The sequence below is a fragment of the Anastrepha ludens genome, chromosome X, assembly GCF_028408465.1.
Source record: "Anastrepha ludens isolate Willacy chromosome X, idAnaLude1.1, whole genome shotgun sequence".
Classification (NCBI taxonomy): domain Eukaryota; kingdom Metazoa; phylum Arthropoda; class Insecta; order Diptera; family Tephritidae; genus Anastrepha; species Anastrepha ludens.
In genome coordinates, this window is record NC_071503.1 from 14982261 (window position 1) to 14998712 (window position 16452).

The 16452-nt window shown below is 43.5% G+C and overlaps 1 protein-coding gene across 1 annotated transcript; it reads right to left on the bottom strand.

Moving 5' to 3' along the window:
• Positions 1 to 7245: 7245 nt before the first annotated feature.
• On the bottom strand, positions 7246 to 10955 carry LOC128869289 (uncharacterized). Its single transcript, XM_054111821.1, has 2 exons — positions 7901 to 10955; positions 7246 to 7843 (listed from the first exon to the last, which is right to left on the bottom strand). Exons 1-2 carry the CDS (start codon positions 8076 to 8078, stop codon positions 7248 to 7250), a joined length of 774 nt encoding a protein of 257 aa, XP_053967796.1. The 5' UTR covers positions 8079 to 10955; the 3' UTR covers positions 7246 to 7247.
• Positions 10956 to 16452: the final 5497 nt, after the last annotated feature.

Genomic DNA, 16452 nt, shown 5'->3' on the forward strand with positions numbered 1-16452 from the left:
AGTCAATTGTTCCATAAAACGTGATAGCACCCCACACCATTATTCCCCCTTCTCGGCTATGGTGGCGACTTAAATATAGCTCATCTTTCCGCAAATCGTGATAATAATATTGAAATCCATCAGGGCCATCTAAATTAAAACGCTTTTCATCAGTAAATACAACTGAACGCCTATCATTTAGTCGAGTGTCAGATTGGACAATCCACGTCATGTATTCTTTCGCGAATTGAAGCCGGTTTTCTTTGCGTATTGCATTTAAAGGGGGGTTTTCTTGATTTTTAGACGCTTCAGGTGTTCTGCATTTCTGATCGTACGCTGAACAGTTGATAGGCCTGCTTTTACTCCAGCCAATTCCTTGATCTTAGCAGCAGATTTAGTCGAATTCGAAGCAATTCTAACAATTTGGCGTACTGCTTGTTTTGATAGTGCCTTTTTTTCCCTTTGAAGTTATTTCCATATGCCTCTGGATCCTTCAAATATCTGTCAACAGTTCTGGAGCTGCGATTTTTTGTTTGGCAATGTTCCGATTGGACAGTCCTTGGGAGTGAAGAAAGTCTACTTTTTGACGTTCCAATAAGCTCATAACAGCAGCTTTTCCAATTTTTTTCTTCAAATGTAGCTCGAAAACACTTTATTTGTTTATTTTTGATATTTTTTCACTACGAAAGTTTACACTTGTCCACGCAATACGAAGAAATGTTAGCTGCGTCTAATTCAATGACCAACCGAAAACACGTGTGACTGCCATAGAAATTTCTATAATCTCCGAATGTACAGTTATTTTTTCGCAAATCAACCAGCTGTCAGCATTTTTTTTTCGAACAAGATTCGCACTTTGATAAGAAAAGCATTTTGGACAATTAGAACAAGCATGATAATAAATAATTGATTTTGTTTAAAAAAAAACGATGGTGCGTCTAACCTAAGACCAGCAGTGTACTCTACATAAGATATTTATAACGTCTGCCTGTACACCGCTTCAGTTACTGTAGTTGTGGTTGGTAAAAAAAAAATATATTATATATATATTGTTCGTGTTAACTGCATCACCATTGCTACTTAGTGGTCAATGTTGGGTTTGTTGGGTTTTCTATGTGAATTCCTGACATTAAGTTTAGCAGTACTAGGTTGGGAAGTGATACAATATCAATTCCTTCCGGTAGGAATCCTCGAAATGTGGACTAGGACAGGTATGGTGAGCTTGTAACAGAGCGATTACCAAACCTGAAAAAACTCAAATCAGTAGAAATGATTGAAAAAGCTACTAAGAAATTAGAAGGTACTTTAATCAAATGGCTTGGTGGAACCCTGTACTGTCAAAGCTTTGTGTACGGTCCAGTAAACTTCTTAATAAGGCCTTAAAGACCCAAACAGAAGAGGACTGGGCCAATCATCGACTTATACAGAGAGAATATAAGAAAAAAGTACGGAAAGCCAAACTTGAATCCTATAGAAATTTCTGCAGTAACGTCGAAGAAATGAGGTAAACAGCGAGACTTTGTAAGGTCCTTCATCTAGACCGCTCAGTAAGGCTGGATTCCATTCCAAAGCCTGATGGTTCATACACCATTTCCAAATCGGAAACGTTTATGCTGAAAACAGTGAAGCCCGTAAACGCAATTCCGACCCAGCTGTTTCAATCAAACTAATGAGAACCCCATGTAAACGAAAAGTTCCTTCCTTCCGTATCGTAGTACCGTAGATTTTATTTCACGATTATTAAAAAAATTCCATAATTTTGACCCAGCTGATTGCTCTCTCACCACGCAGTGTTGCCAAGCAGTACATTTCGAAATCATTTACAAAATAAACTTGGAAAAATGATAATTTTTGTTAAAATAGCTTAAAAATACTGTTCAATAATGTTAATTATAGATAAATGAACTATTTGCATTTGTTGGTTTTTGGCTTTGGTTTATTAAACAATGAAAAATTGTAACTCATAACGCGGAAGTGTGAAAAAGTGTGTAAGCAAAAATATCAATGGCAACATTGTGTCGATACAAGCAGATGCATATGCATATATATTTATAAATTTGTGTACAAACACATAAAACACGGAAATGGCGCTGAACGATGAGCATTTTGTATCCCTAGTACTAGATAAAAAGGAACTCTACGACAAGAGCAACCCTCTATATAAGTTGCAGGGAAGAAAAACGATGATATGGGAACAGATGGGAAAGGAGCTGGGCACAAGTGGTGAGTGGGAGCTATATTTACTAGTATTTCAAATTTCATAACAAAGTTATTTTAAAGGTGAGGTATGCAGACGGAGGTGGTTAGCTCTTCGCGATCGATATGGCAGAGAAGCCAGAAAATCAGAAGCACCATCAGGCAGAGGCGCAGACTACCAGAGGCTGTTGTTGTTGTTGTTGTAGCAGTATCTTCTCCCTATCAGTGTAGTGTAATTACCGGTCGTCTTCGTCTAGCTCATCTAACGGTAGGCCCAGGAAACTGGCAGTTTCGACGGGTTGGGTCCAGAGGGAGAGAGGTGTTAGATGAGTGGGTTTGATGGGGCATGTGAAGAGGTGGTTAGTGTCGTGCGGGGTACCTTCACATGCTGGACATATGTTTAGTATGTCGGGGTGGATTCTGGATAGGTAGGAGTTTAACCTGCTACAATATCCAGAACGTAATTGTGCCAAGACTACGCGGGACTCTCGGGGGAGCTGGAGCTCTTCGTCTGCGATAGGTGGTGGTTGGACTCCGATAACGGCATTCGGGGGTCGGGAGCTTAGGAAGGTGGTAAGGGTCTCCCGATTAATGTCGTTAATTGCCTGTCTGTATACTGTCTGATCCTGGAGTGGTCTGTCCGTTTTGTCCTGGATCTCGTCCACGTAATTGAGGAGGTGTCTCTTGATGTGCCTGGGAGGTGGCTCAGGCTCGAGCAGGTGTCTGCATGGGTGAGGCCTACGGTGACACCCAATCAGAAACTGCTTGCCGAGCATTTTCTTATGCTCCTTAACCGGGAGCATGTGCGCCTCGTCGTGCAAATGTAGGATAGGGGACATCAGGAGACATCCTGTCGCGGTCCTGATGGCAGTATTCTGGCAGGTCTGAAGCTTCGTCCACTGCGTATCACTGGTTCCAGGCGACCAGACAGGCGCGGCATAGTTCAGAACCGGTTGGCCTATTGCTTTGAAAGTCGACAGCAACATTTCTTTGTCTTTGCCCCAAGTGCTGCCGGCAAGCGACTTGAGGACCTTGTTGCGATTCTGTACTCTCGTTGCAATAGCGGTTGTGTGCGCCGAAAAGGAGAGCAAACTGTCAAAGGTGACTCCCAAAATTCTGGGGTTGTTTATCGTCGGTATTGGGGTATCATCGACGTGTACCTGAAGTGGTAGCTTGACCTCCTTTGTCCAGGTGGCAAAAAGGGTCGCCGTGGATTTAGTGGGAGAAAGTTTTAAGTTTCTCGCAGTGAAGAAGCGAGAAAGGCGGGCGAGGTAGTCGTTTACTTTTGAGCATAGGCCATCAATGTCATTGCCCGACGCCATTATCGTGCAGTCGTCGGCATATGAGACCAATGAGACTCCCTCTGGTGGCTGGCGGAGTTTCGAAATATAGAAATTGAAAAGCAAGGGTGAAAGGACACCACCCTGCGGTACTCCTTGCTTTATTTTTCTCTGTTTTGAGGTTTGGTCTCGAAATACTACCGACGAGTGACGACCACTCAGGTAGTTCGCGGTCCACCTCTTCAGCCCTGGCGGGAGTGTCGACTGTAAAATGTCATCTAGTAGCGTGGCGTGGCTCACTGTGTCGAAAGCCTTTTGTAGGTCCAACGCTACTAGGACCGTCCTCTCGCAGGGGCGGTTTTGGTTTAGTCCGCGGTTTACCTGGGTGTTTATGACGGTGAGTGCCGTGGTGGTACTGTGCACTCTACGGAAACCATGCTGGTGTGGGGCTGGAGTCAGGTGTTGTGTGAGGAGTGGGAGTAGAAGGGCTTCAAGTGTCTTCACTACTGGGGAAAGGAGAGTTATCGGACGATAAGACTCCCCTTGGTTGGCGGGTTTCCCAGGCTTCAGCAGTGGGACCACTCCCCCTAATTTCCACTTATCAGGAATGATGAGAGTGGCCATGGACAGGTTGAAGACCTTTGTGAGATATTCTACTCCCAATGGACCCAGCTTTTTCAACATCAGCATGTTTAGTCCGTCCGGGCCAATGGCTTTTGATGGTTTCATGTGTTTGATGGCCCCCTGAACCTCGTCGCTGGTGAAAGTAAGCGGTGCACTGTTGTAGGACAGTTTGTGCAGCCGTCTGGTGGCACAACGTTTGGATCTGTAGACCGGAGGATGCAATATAAATTGCCGGCTAAAATAGCTCGCGCATCTCTTCGGGTCCGACGAAGTACGACCGTTGAAGGTGATATCCACCTTGTCGTTGTGCTTCGTCGGGTTCGACAGGGACCTTGCGGTGGACCAGAGCTTGCTCACACCAGAGGTGAAGTTACAGGACTTCAGGTGCTCTATCCATTTTGTCCGCTTATGTTGGGTGACCAGTTGCCGGATCTCCGAATTGAGATCCTTTATACGAGGATCCCCGGGATCGGCCTGGCGTAGGCGGTGACGCTCGTTTGCCATAACGGCTGCTTCGGCTGGGAAATTGGGACGTAATTCCCGGATCCGTCCAGCAGGTATGAAGCAAGCCGCGGCGGCTGTAACCGCCTTGCGGAATGCGCGTTTGCCTGCGCGCACATCGGTGGGAGTGGGTAGGGCTGCGAAGATGTTCTCAGTAAATTCCGCGAATCTGGTCCAATCAGCTTTGTTGAAGTTGATGTATGACCGGTGATCCGCGGAAACAAAATCGGCGGGTCTCTCGATCGAGATGATAATGGGCAAGTGGTCTGATTCAAGCGATAGCATAGGTCGCTAGGTTATGCTATTTATCAGTCCAGCGCTAGCAATTGTTATATCAGGCGAGCTGCTACAATTGCCCACTACCCTAGTGGGGGCGTCGTCGTTTACAGTGCTGAACGTCGAATCGTCTATCTGCTCTGCCAATAGCTGTCCCCTACGATCATTTGGCAGGCTTGAATGCCAAAGATCGTGATGCGCGTTAAAGTCACCTACTACCAATCGGTTTTCTCCCCTGATGAGCGCACCAATATCGGGGAGATATCCTGCCGGGCAGCAGGTGACAGGGGGTATGTAAATATTGTAAATTTCGAGCTCGGCATCGCCTGACCGGACAGCTATACCTTGACGTTCTAAGGTGCTGTCCCTGCGGTCGATGCTTCATCAGTAAGACGATACTGCACTGAATGGTGTACTATGAACGCTAGACCACCACCGTTGTCTCGCTCGCGGTCCTTTCGGTGCACATTGTAGCCGTCCCTGGTAATCAGGGGGGAGCTAGCGTGCAGTTTTGTCTCCTGGACCGCAGCTATCTTGATTCCGAACCAACTCATGAAGTCGACTATCTCGTCAATCTTGCTCGTGAGTCCGTTGCAGTTCAGTTGCAAAAGCTTGAAGCTTCGCGGGAGTGTCGTCGTAATTCGGGGGGTGAGGGATGCGTGATGTTGTCTGCGTTGGTCCTGCTGTGCGTTCCGCAAAAAGGGGGGTGGCCTGATGTTGTCGGATGGCCGCGCCACGGGGGGCGGTTGGGGGTGCAGAGCTCTGCAGCAGGGGGCAACGTAGTCGCGTGTCCACTCACGGGTGGTGTGCAGGCCGGAGCACCTCCGAAAGTGACACCAGCCACTGCAAGAATTGCATTGGACAGTTATCAGGTTCCGAGGTACTACGGTCTGGCACACGGAGCAGACTGTGCGGGGGACCAAGAGCTGCTGGTTTGTCCCCGCACTGGGGTAGGAGCAGGAGGGTTGTGGGTTGGAGAGGGAGTCGTGTTGCTCTTGGGGGCTCCTGGCCGTTGAGGTGTTGTTAGTGGCGGCAGTGTGATGTGCCGGCACTGAGGGCAGTGTAGCCGTGGAGGCGGTGACCGCCTGTGAGCGGGAGCAACACGTGGCCACATACCTTGTGTACCACTCCCTGTGTGTCTTAAGGCCTGAGCAGGTCTTAAGATGGCACCACCCGGTGCACTGATTACACCTAACCGAGGTGAAGTTCGCGTGGAGCCGTTTGTGTCAGATGCAGCAGTAGAATACCTCTGGTCCGGGGTTGGGTTCGACGCCAGCCCGGAAGAGAAGTATTTGGAGCAAACTGGCTGCAATGAGTGGCTCCTGTGACGATAGATTTAGGGTAAAATACGGTACACTAGACAAGGCTAGTATACTGGGGCGGCAGCCCTTGGTCGGGAATAAAAACCCGAGTCATTCCGGTAACGTAGAACCGGCTACCAGAGGCCGTGGGGTCTGCTTGAAAGCATGTCGTTTTTAAGGCCGCATGTTATTCCTCGACCGTAAGTATAGTTGGAATATTTTTATAAAGCGATAATTAATAATGTTTTTTTAAAGAATTAGGTGCTCACAAAATGTGTGCCCAGCAGTAGCTTCGCTTACGCCTTCAATTGCTACTACTACGCTCTCACCGTTGCCACCAATAGTGCCAGAAGAAGAGTTTTTTGATGATGTAGATTCACCATTCCCATCAACATCAGCGACATCTCCACCCCAGTCACAGCGACCCAGCGGAAAAAAACGGGACAGAAGTGCTGAGGTCGAGAATGGCATCTTGGAAGCAATCGATCTCTTGAAAAAGAGATGCCTAGAAAAAGAAAATAAACCAAACAACTCGGCGGACTCCTTCGGTTACATGATTGGCTCAATGGTTGCCAAAATGAGTGCAGCAAAGCAAGCCCGGCCCATGCAAGGAATCCTCGAGGTTATATTTAAAATAGAGCAGGAGCCGGAATGAGGGTTTTTTTTAGTTTGAATTTTTTTTGTATTTTTATCTTAGTTTGAATTTTTTTTAATTTAGCTTTATAATTCGTTGAATTTTTTTTTATTTTTATCTTTTATTTCATTTTTTTAAGTTTATTTTTAAGAATCTATGAATTTTATAGCATACGAAAAGAAAGAATGTGGAATATGAATACTGTGATTTTGTAAATATATAAACTTTGTACTTTGAAATAATAAAAGAACTACTTGATGAATGAAAATATTTCCAAATATTTTTAACTGCATAAATTTACAGTTGGACTTTATATTTGTAAGTATATTTATGTATATAAATTGCATAACTAAAAGTTCGTAAATAAAATTCATAAATAAATAAACATAAATAATAAAATAATTCATTATAATATATTTATATTTGTTTCACTTCACATGTCTTTCAATTTTATATTTAGGGTCCGCCAATGGAAAGGTCTATGTCATCTTGGTATGGTAAAGCTCCTTCATTTATGAAATAATCAGCAAGCCTATCGCGGATATTAAATGCATTTGTTGAGGCTCTCCGAATTGTAGTCCGTATACGTGGTAATGACAATTCACTATTAATTTCTCGTCGCCATTCCCCACAATGAACGATGTTGCCTGGTTCTTGTCGATCAACATAATTTTCAGGGCAATACCAACGATTGTGATCGTTTAAAATTATAAAATTGTGTAAAACAATGCAGGCCAGCACTATTTTTTCGCAATTTTTAGGGTCACATTCAATCGTGGTGCGAAGAATTCTCCATCGCGCCGTTAATATTCCAAAGCTGTTCTTTATTACTCTACGCGCCCTTGAAAGGCGATAATTAAAAATCCGCTTGGTTCTTGGTAAGTTAAAACCGGGATATGGACGCATCAAGTTTGTTCTCAATGGGAATGCAGCATCACCAACGAAAAAATGTGGTAATGGTTGGGGCGATTCCATAGATATACGCGCGGGAGGCGGTAGTGGCAAAGTATTTTGCATCAAGTTCTGTCCAAACGATGAAAGTTGAAAAATGTCTGTAAAATATACATATGTATTAGGTGAAATAACTTATTACATTTAAATTTTATTACCTCCGTCACTCTGACTACCATAACTCCCGATGCTTACTGCAGTGAAAGTATACTTGGCATCACAAACGGCCATCAGAACGATGCTAAAGAATTTTTTGTAGTTGTAATACTTGGCTGGACATTTGATTGCAACATGCTTGCCATCGATTGCACCAACACAATTTGGAATGTTCCACATATCAAAAAAATCCTCCGCAATATCCCTGTACTGGGATTTTGTAGGTTCGCTAACGTAAACTGGAGAAAGTAGCCGCCAGATAACTTCACAAGTTTCCTGTATTATTTCGCGCACAGTCGTTGCACCTAACTTATAACTCCATGCAATGCTCTTCACAGATACACCTTGTGACAAATATCTAAACAACCAACAAGAAATAAATATTAATCGACTTGAAGCCTCGCTTTCTCAATATGCATACAGCAAAACTAAAGATAGTCTTCCCGCAGGACCAATCCGCTGTTTTGGCTTCCTCAAGGAACTGTTCACTAATTTTAAAAGCAGCTCATACACAGGCGGGGGACATCCTTGTGTGTGAAAACAATTCATCAGGCTCCAATGTTTTCATTCGGCGGAACACTTGGATTTGATAACCACTTGTGCCCCAATTCCTATTTAATGGGCGAACTTTATACCTTCTGCACTTTTTTTGGTCCTTTATTTTTTTATATAAAATATATAGTTCAAATAAATTCAGAAATAACTCGCAAATTTCGATGACTTCTTCGTCCATTTTGTCACTGATGTATTTTGTAAATATTGTTTGTATGTATGTAACCAACTAGAACAGCTGTTATCTACGGGAAATAGTTTTGCTCAGTTTTGTGCACGGTAAGGGCATGCATTCCGTGCGGGCTTCACTGTTTTCAGCATTAATGCTCTACTCGAAACTCATTTTCCGGGTAGTAGAACTCTCTCTGTATTGCCGAGAAGTCCACTTAGTAAAAATCGCTATGCTTACCAGAGTGGAAACTCATGTGAATCAGCCTTACACGATCTTGTTGGCAAGATTGAAGCCGGGCTGGAGGCTGGCGAATACACAATGGTCGTGTTCGGGGACATTGAGGGGGCTTTTGATATTGCCACTTTCGGCTCAATATGTTCTTCTGCCGAACGACACGGAGTTAATCAAATCATCGTAAAATGGATACATTCCAAGCTCTCTGAGAGGCTTTTAGCCGCTGGTGAGAACAGTGACGAACTAATCACCGTCAGGACCAAGCAAGGATGTCCCCAACGGGGTGTTCTTTCTCCGCTGCTGTGGTGCTTCGTCGTAGACTATCTACTAGCGGAGATGTAGGAACTCGGTTTTCATGCCCAAACATATGCGGACGATGTCTGTGCGCTAACATTGGATTAATCCTTAAGGAGGCAAAGTGCAGAGGATTCTGGACAAAATCGATGACTGGTGCATGAGACAAAGTCTTTCCGTTAATCCGAACAAAACAACCATAGTCTTGTTTACGAGAAAACGGAAATTGGATGGACTCAGTCTTCCAACACTGAAAGGTGTGACACTTGATCTTTCCGATGAAGTTAAATATCTAGGAGTAATCTCGGATAAGAAGCTGACTCGGGAGATACACGTTTCACTGAAGGTGAATTGCGCACTGAGGATTTTTCAGCAATGCCGTAGAGCCTTTGGTAACACCTGGGGTATGAAACCTGCTGTGGTCCTACGGATATACACAGCACTAATCAGATCAATCATCACTTACTAAAGACGACCTAATACCCGCAGTTTCATTTGGAAGGAAATTTGAGTGGAGCAATCCAGAATGCATGCAGGGAGGTTTGACGGATATTTTCTTTACCGATAGGTCCAAGAATGAAATAGGGTCTTGACCCGGATGGTACTTAAACGATGGTAATAAATATCACTATGCCATGGGGGAAATGACAACTGTTTTTCAAACAGAAGGTTTTGCCATCCTGAAAGTAGTCGAATGGATAATCGAGAGGAGATGGAGCGGGAAACAGATTGGAGTTTTCAGTGACAGTCAGGCTGCACTGAAGGTCCTGGAGAATGCGAAGCAAACCTCAAAGATTTTTCAAGAATGTAAGAAGAAGCTTAATTCTTTGGCAAAACAGGACAGGCTTGTACTTACATGGGTTCCAGGACACTCCGGTGTTCAAGGAAACAAAATTGCCGATGATATGCGGTTCCCCCACAAGGGCCAGAGCCAATAATCGGAATCAGTTTCGCAGGAATCATGAACTGGATCTGCGATTATGTAGGCAATCTACATAAAGAGAGATGGTACGGTCTAGAACGCTGCAGAACTGCAAACTATTTTGTGACAAGCCCGAACAGAAAACTGTCGAACTCTCTACTAGAACTTGGAAGGAAAGATGGTTGATGGTCGGTATGATTACAGGACACAACCCATGGGGTCAGCATATAACCACCATTGGAATCATTGAGGAGCCAATGTGCCTGTCAGGCTTAGAGGAGGCGGATAGCACTGACCACTTTCTCTGTGAGTGTCCTTCTTTTGCTAGATCACGGCTACGAGTTTTGTGCTCCGATGTCTTGAGAATGAGTAATATTCGTTCTCTAAAATTCTCACAGGACTAACTATCTCTCTCTTTGTCTCTATTCTTTCCCATCTCTTTCTCTGATACTTTTCTCTTTCCCTCCTTGACTATCTACCCTCTTTGCAGAGCTTTAAGTACAATGGGTTTTTAGCCTGAGTGTTTAAGGAGCCACCAAATCTCCTGGTGCTCCTTGGCTCGACTTTTTCAAATTTGAATTTCAAAACTAGGTCGTTACTCTTAACACTTGACCGTGTTCATATGCGTGCGTAGCGAAGCATGTATACCGCTTAAGTCGCTGAAGTTGTTGTAGGTAAAAATACCATACACAATCTATGCAGGCTGATGGCGTTATTATATCGCACCCTAAATACAAAAGGGTCACAACTCAAAATTTTCCACACTCGAGCTTGACTTGTTTACAGTAGCACAGAAAACAAACTATGTGACATATCACGCTGAAATTTGCCATGTGAGCTTATAACAGTCTTACCAAAAAACAAAAAAATGATTTTTGCCATATGTCATCCGCGGACCGTTTTATTGATAACGTCTCGTTCATATTTGAGCAGAAGGTTACACATTAAAACAATAGCTACTTGCAGCGCGGTGAGACTCAGAGACATAGGAAACTGGACAACAAGGCCGTACGGTCACAGTAAGATCCTCCTACAGGGACCTCCGCTGCTCACAAACGGATCAGGCTACACAGTCCCCGACCTTAGCTTCAAGAAAGGCTTTACGGTACGTTTTCCACCGAAAGCCGAATGGAGCAAAGGAGAGGTGATTGGAAGACACGATATCGAAATTTATACCGATGGTTCTAAGATGAACGGTGGTGTGGGAGCTGGCTTCCATTCGGAGCCAGTCAACCTATCTCAGTCAATTCGTCTTCCTGATTATGCCACCGTGTTCCAGGCAGAACTTTTAGCGATCAGAGAAGCATGCAAATCCCTAGAACTCTACAAGGAAGTTGGTGCAAGAGTAGCTATCTTCTCAGACAGTCAAGCAGCTATTAAGGCCTTAGACTCCAACTACATTTCATCCCGGTCATAGGAACATACGGGGCAATGAGATAGCGGATGAGCTAGCAAGAAAGGGCTCGACAATAGACATAGCAGAGGCGGTGGCAGTCTCCACCCCACTGAACACACTAAAAGCATCCATTGCTTCATACTATCATGCTTTAGCCGAAAGAAGATGGAAGCAAATACCTACATGTATTACAACAAAAAACACATGGCCGTCATACAAAATCCAAAGGACGAATGACCTCCTAGGATGTTCTCGGCCAAACATTTCACGTATCACTGCAACCCTTACAGGACTTTGGAAAGTAGGGGATCATACAGCTAGACTCAATCTACCCTTCAATCCTATCTGTAGAAGCTGTCAATCGGAAGGGGCGAAGGAGAGTCTGTTCCACTATTTATGTGAATGTCCGGGACTAGCCAGGGCACGGCTCCGATCCTTCGGTAAGCCTTTCTTACAGCAAATTAAAGAAATCTCAGACATAGAGATAAAGGATTTGCTGCTATACTTGGACCTCACTAAATGGATCTGACTTGGAAACAAAAAAAAAAAAAAAAAAAAAAAAAAAAAATAACAACATCATCTTCACACGAGATAGTGGTAGTAAAACGGTGCTGGTCACTAATTAGGAGCATTTTCAGCTCAGAAATGTTCAACCACCTCAACAACAACAACAACAACATTGCTTTGTTAACACACACGTACATACGTACATACGATTAAATGTAGGAATCATGCACGACAACCCATTAGGAAAAGTGGAAGAAGTTGCAATTAACTAAACTGTTACCTAAAGAAGATATATATGTTATTAGTAGAACATAATAATACATTTATTTGATAACCAAAGTTGTCATAAAGTTATTTAACATGTTAGAATCGAGCCCAGTAAGGTTTTAACTTAATGGCATGCTGGAAACCCACTTCTGAAATGTACGCTTTGAGCTGGTGAGTTTGAACTAAAATATGGAGTAACTAAACACAAAATAAATAACCGAAACCATTGATCTAAACAATAAAGAAAAACAAAACAAGCTTGCCTCGGAGGACACAGATCCCTTCAGGAAAAGCTCACGCCTGGCTCATTCGGGTGCTGGCTCACCCAGTAACAGATCAGCGCAGAAACAAGATCTGGAAACGAAAAACTCGTTAAGCAAGCTTTGGGAACAAGTAATAGCCCTCGTGAACATGGAAAACGCCGCACCATCCAGCAACCTATGAGGGACATTAGGTTGCATAAAATACCTCTTCCAACCGGTTGCCGCAGAAAAGTGTCGTTGCAACTCAAGTGGGATACCCTGCCATGAGAATAGTACACAAACGTCGCCCAGCCCAAGAAATACAACAGGGACTACACGCCAAAGGCTGCCATTCAGGATTCTCCGAGAAGTAAAACGGAAAAAGCAGAAGCAGTGAGAAAAATGCAGCCGTTGGGGAAAGTTCATATACCAGCTTCTTCTCACCCAGTCCAGCCGAAGCCAACAAATGAGTGGACACTGGTAAAAAGAGACCCAAAAGGCCAAACAGGCTATTAATAAATGGGAATGGGGTCAGTCATAGATATTGCCCTGGAAAGTGATTTCCTTGCTCAAAAGATCAAATGGAGGGTGAGCGAGGGTTACGCCCACAGTGACCATCAAGCTACCATAATGGACATCACTGAAAGAAGGCTTAAAATTGCACCCAAGCCGACAGGTCCAAAGTGGAAGGACGAGAAGCTGGATAGCGAAGCTTTATTAATATATGATTGAGCAACTTCAACTCCCTGCTAGTTCTGCCGACAATAGGACGAAAATCCTAGTAGAAGGTCTAAGAGATGCTTGCGATGCCTCCATGCCCAGGCGATTACCGCACCAACACATATACCCATGCTACTGGTGGAACGAAAGCATTAAATCACTAAGATCTCAATGCCTCTACGCTAGACACAAGATGCAGCGCAGTAGAAGGAGACCTGACTTTGTTGAAAATGTTCAAAATCTTAGATCAGCAAGGTAAGCGCTAAAAAAAGCCTTTAAATTTAGCAAGCAAGAAAGTTTCAGGAAGCTTTGTGAGGAAGCTGATATTAACCCCTGCGGCACCGCGTACCGGGTGGTATTATCCAAACTGAAAAGCGTGCACACACCCCAAATTACTTGCCCAATAAGGCTGCGCAAAATTGTTACTACTCTTTTTCCTCAAAGATCTGAAAAAAGGTGATCCCGCGTGTCACCGAGCAAGAACTTCAAAAGGCGTGTAATAAAATAAAGTCTTAGAAAGCTCCAGATCCATATGGTATACAAAATAGAGCCCTGAAATTAGCGATTGCCAAACATCCAGAGATATTTCTAGCAGTATTCCAAACCTGCCTTAACAACGGCACTTTTCCGAAGAGGTGGAAGAAGCAAAACCTTATGCTTTTACCCAAGGGCAACATAAAGCCTGGGTAACCCGAGTCTTACCGACCAATATGTCTTCTAGACACAATGGGAAAAATTCTCGAGAGCATTACTTGCAACAGATTGTCATCTTTCGGGATAAAGGTATTCTATCCACATACCAGTTTGGCTTCAGGAAATCCCGTTCAACAGTGGATGCCATCAAATGCGACAGAAGCCACTGATGGCAACAGATGGTGCGGCGGGAAAAAAGAATACTGTGATGTGGTAACCCTGGACGTTCGAAACGCTTTTAATACATCTAGCTGGCAACGTATACTGGAAACCTTCGCAAAAATAGGTTCGCCTAGTTATGTTATCCGAATAATTGAGAGCTATTTCACGGACCGTAATCTGCGGTTTAGAAGCGACAAAGGCGCTGAAGAGTATATCGCGACAGCAGGGGTCCGTCAGGGATCAGTTCTCGTTCCTCTGCTATGGAACTTAATGTATAACGGGGTCCAAATACTAGATATGCCACCTAGAACTAAAGTCATTGGATTCGCGGATGACATCGCGATAGTAAAGCAAATCCACATAATTGAGCCAAATGCTTAGCTAAGGTCTATCAAGTTTGAATTAGCTGAGCATAACACCGATGTAGTCCTAATAAGCAGCAGAAAGATATAAGAAACTATATATGTAAATGTTGGGACAGTAACTATTAGCTCACAACCCGCTATTAAATACCTAGGAGTGATGATTGACATGCTTGAAAACGCATCTGGAATATGCTGCAAAGAAGCCATCCAGTCTACAGACCTGTCGATCGTCAATAATGCCAAACAACAGCGGACCTAGCCACAGCAAGAGATTCCTATATAGCAGAGTAGTCAGCTCGGTTCTCTTATATGCCACACCGAACTGGGCTGACGCACTGAACATAAGTAGCTACACAAAAAAACTGAAAGCCGTCTATCGGCTAAGCACTTTGCGGACTATCCGCGGCTTCCGTACAATTTCGGACGATGCTTCCTTCGTTATAGCCGGTCTAGTCCTTGTAGACATTTTGGCAAAAGAAATGCGGATAGTGTATTTAAGGCTTTCCGAGCCCGACGGTAGAGCAAGTTGTAAAACTATTGCAGAAGAAGAAAGGCGTCGTTCGATCGCCTACTGGCAAGACCGGTGGAACAGATCATCGAAAGGTAGATGGACGCATGAGCTAATATCCATTCTTGCGACGTGGTTAGAAAGGAACCATGGGGAAACAAACTTCCATCCAACCCAATTCCTTTCAGGTCACGGGGTGTTTCGAAAATACCTCCATAGATTCGGCCATGAAAGTTTACCAAACTGCCCAATCTGCAAGGAGAGGGAAGAAGACGCTGATCGCGCCTTGTTTCAATGCACACGCTATGCTCCCGAAACCTGTAGCATATTAAACGGAGATAACATAACAGATCTTATGCTAAAATCTGGTGAAAACCTGAAGCGAATCAGCGCGCATGTAAAACATATCGTAAACATAACGTAACGTAACGTAAAACATAACGGGCATAACGTTGGTAGGCGAAATAACTAGCAGCCTATGAGCTAACCAGCTCCGTGAGGTAATTCCTTTTTGGCCAGTTGCGCGGGAAGAATGGAGAGGTATTTCGTACGTAGGTGTAGCTATGAGGCTTCAAGTCGTGCATACTGCTATGCAGGTATAGCAGTACTCATGAGAGTTCCCTTTTCACGGGCTTCATCGCGGAAAAAAAGACATCCGCGTTATCAGTTACAATTTTTCATTGTATTGTATTGTATAATAAGCCAAAGTCAAAACCCACCAAATGCAAATAGTTTATTTATCTATAATTAACCTTATTTAACATTGTTTTTAAGTTATTTTAATAAAATTAAAATTTGTCCAAGTTTATTTTGTATATGATTACGAATTGTACTGTTTGGCAAAACACTGTGTGGTGAGAGAGCAATCAGCTCACACGATTCTACGCAAATATTCCAAAATGCTACGAAAAAATCTACGATACCACGGAACGGAAGGGTGGTGAGAATTGATTTACATGGGGCTGTCATTAGTTTCATCGTGTCAGCTCGCACGGGCCTGCGTTTACGTTGATAACTGCGAGCACCGTATCGCACTTGTTACGTTAAAGCGTAACAACTCAAAATTTCCAAATTTTAGTTTTTTGCAAGAAAACAATGTACAGTGGTCATCTCTACCCACTGTAAAAATCGTTCAGTGGTTTGTCTAGTCTTTCATTAAAACAACCGTTATGACTCTCTCTTTGTTTTCAGAATGACTTCTTCTGTCTCAACTAAAGAGTTACATTTTTAGTTGTCTCCAAGTGTTTGAAGAAATTTGTGTCACATAAAGTGTAACATTTTGAATTGTGCCTGTTTACAACCAAACGGTTTGTTTAAAATATACCACTAAGTGTATAAAAAATTTCAGGAAAAGAGTAACAACTCAAAAATTTGTTATTTTAGCGCAACTACTAAACAAATAATAATGAAACAACCATTATATTGTTTTTAATGATATTTTCGTGCAATTACATATTATTTTCCTTGTAATATATTATTAATATTTACGGAAACAGTTTTCGTCTCTTCTGAAAATGTTC

Bases quoted from the DNA above. Each gene is read 5' to 3' on its own strand.
- LOC128869289 (XM_054111821.1), bottom strand. From the start codon at position 8,078: ATGTGGAACATTCCAAATTGTGTTGGTGCAATCGATGGCAAGCATGTT. The intron at 7,844-7,900 runs GTAATAAAATTT...TATATTTTACAG, and splicing joins TGGTAGTCAGAGTGACGGAG to ACATTTTTCAACTTTCATCG.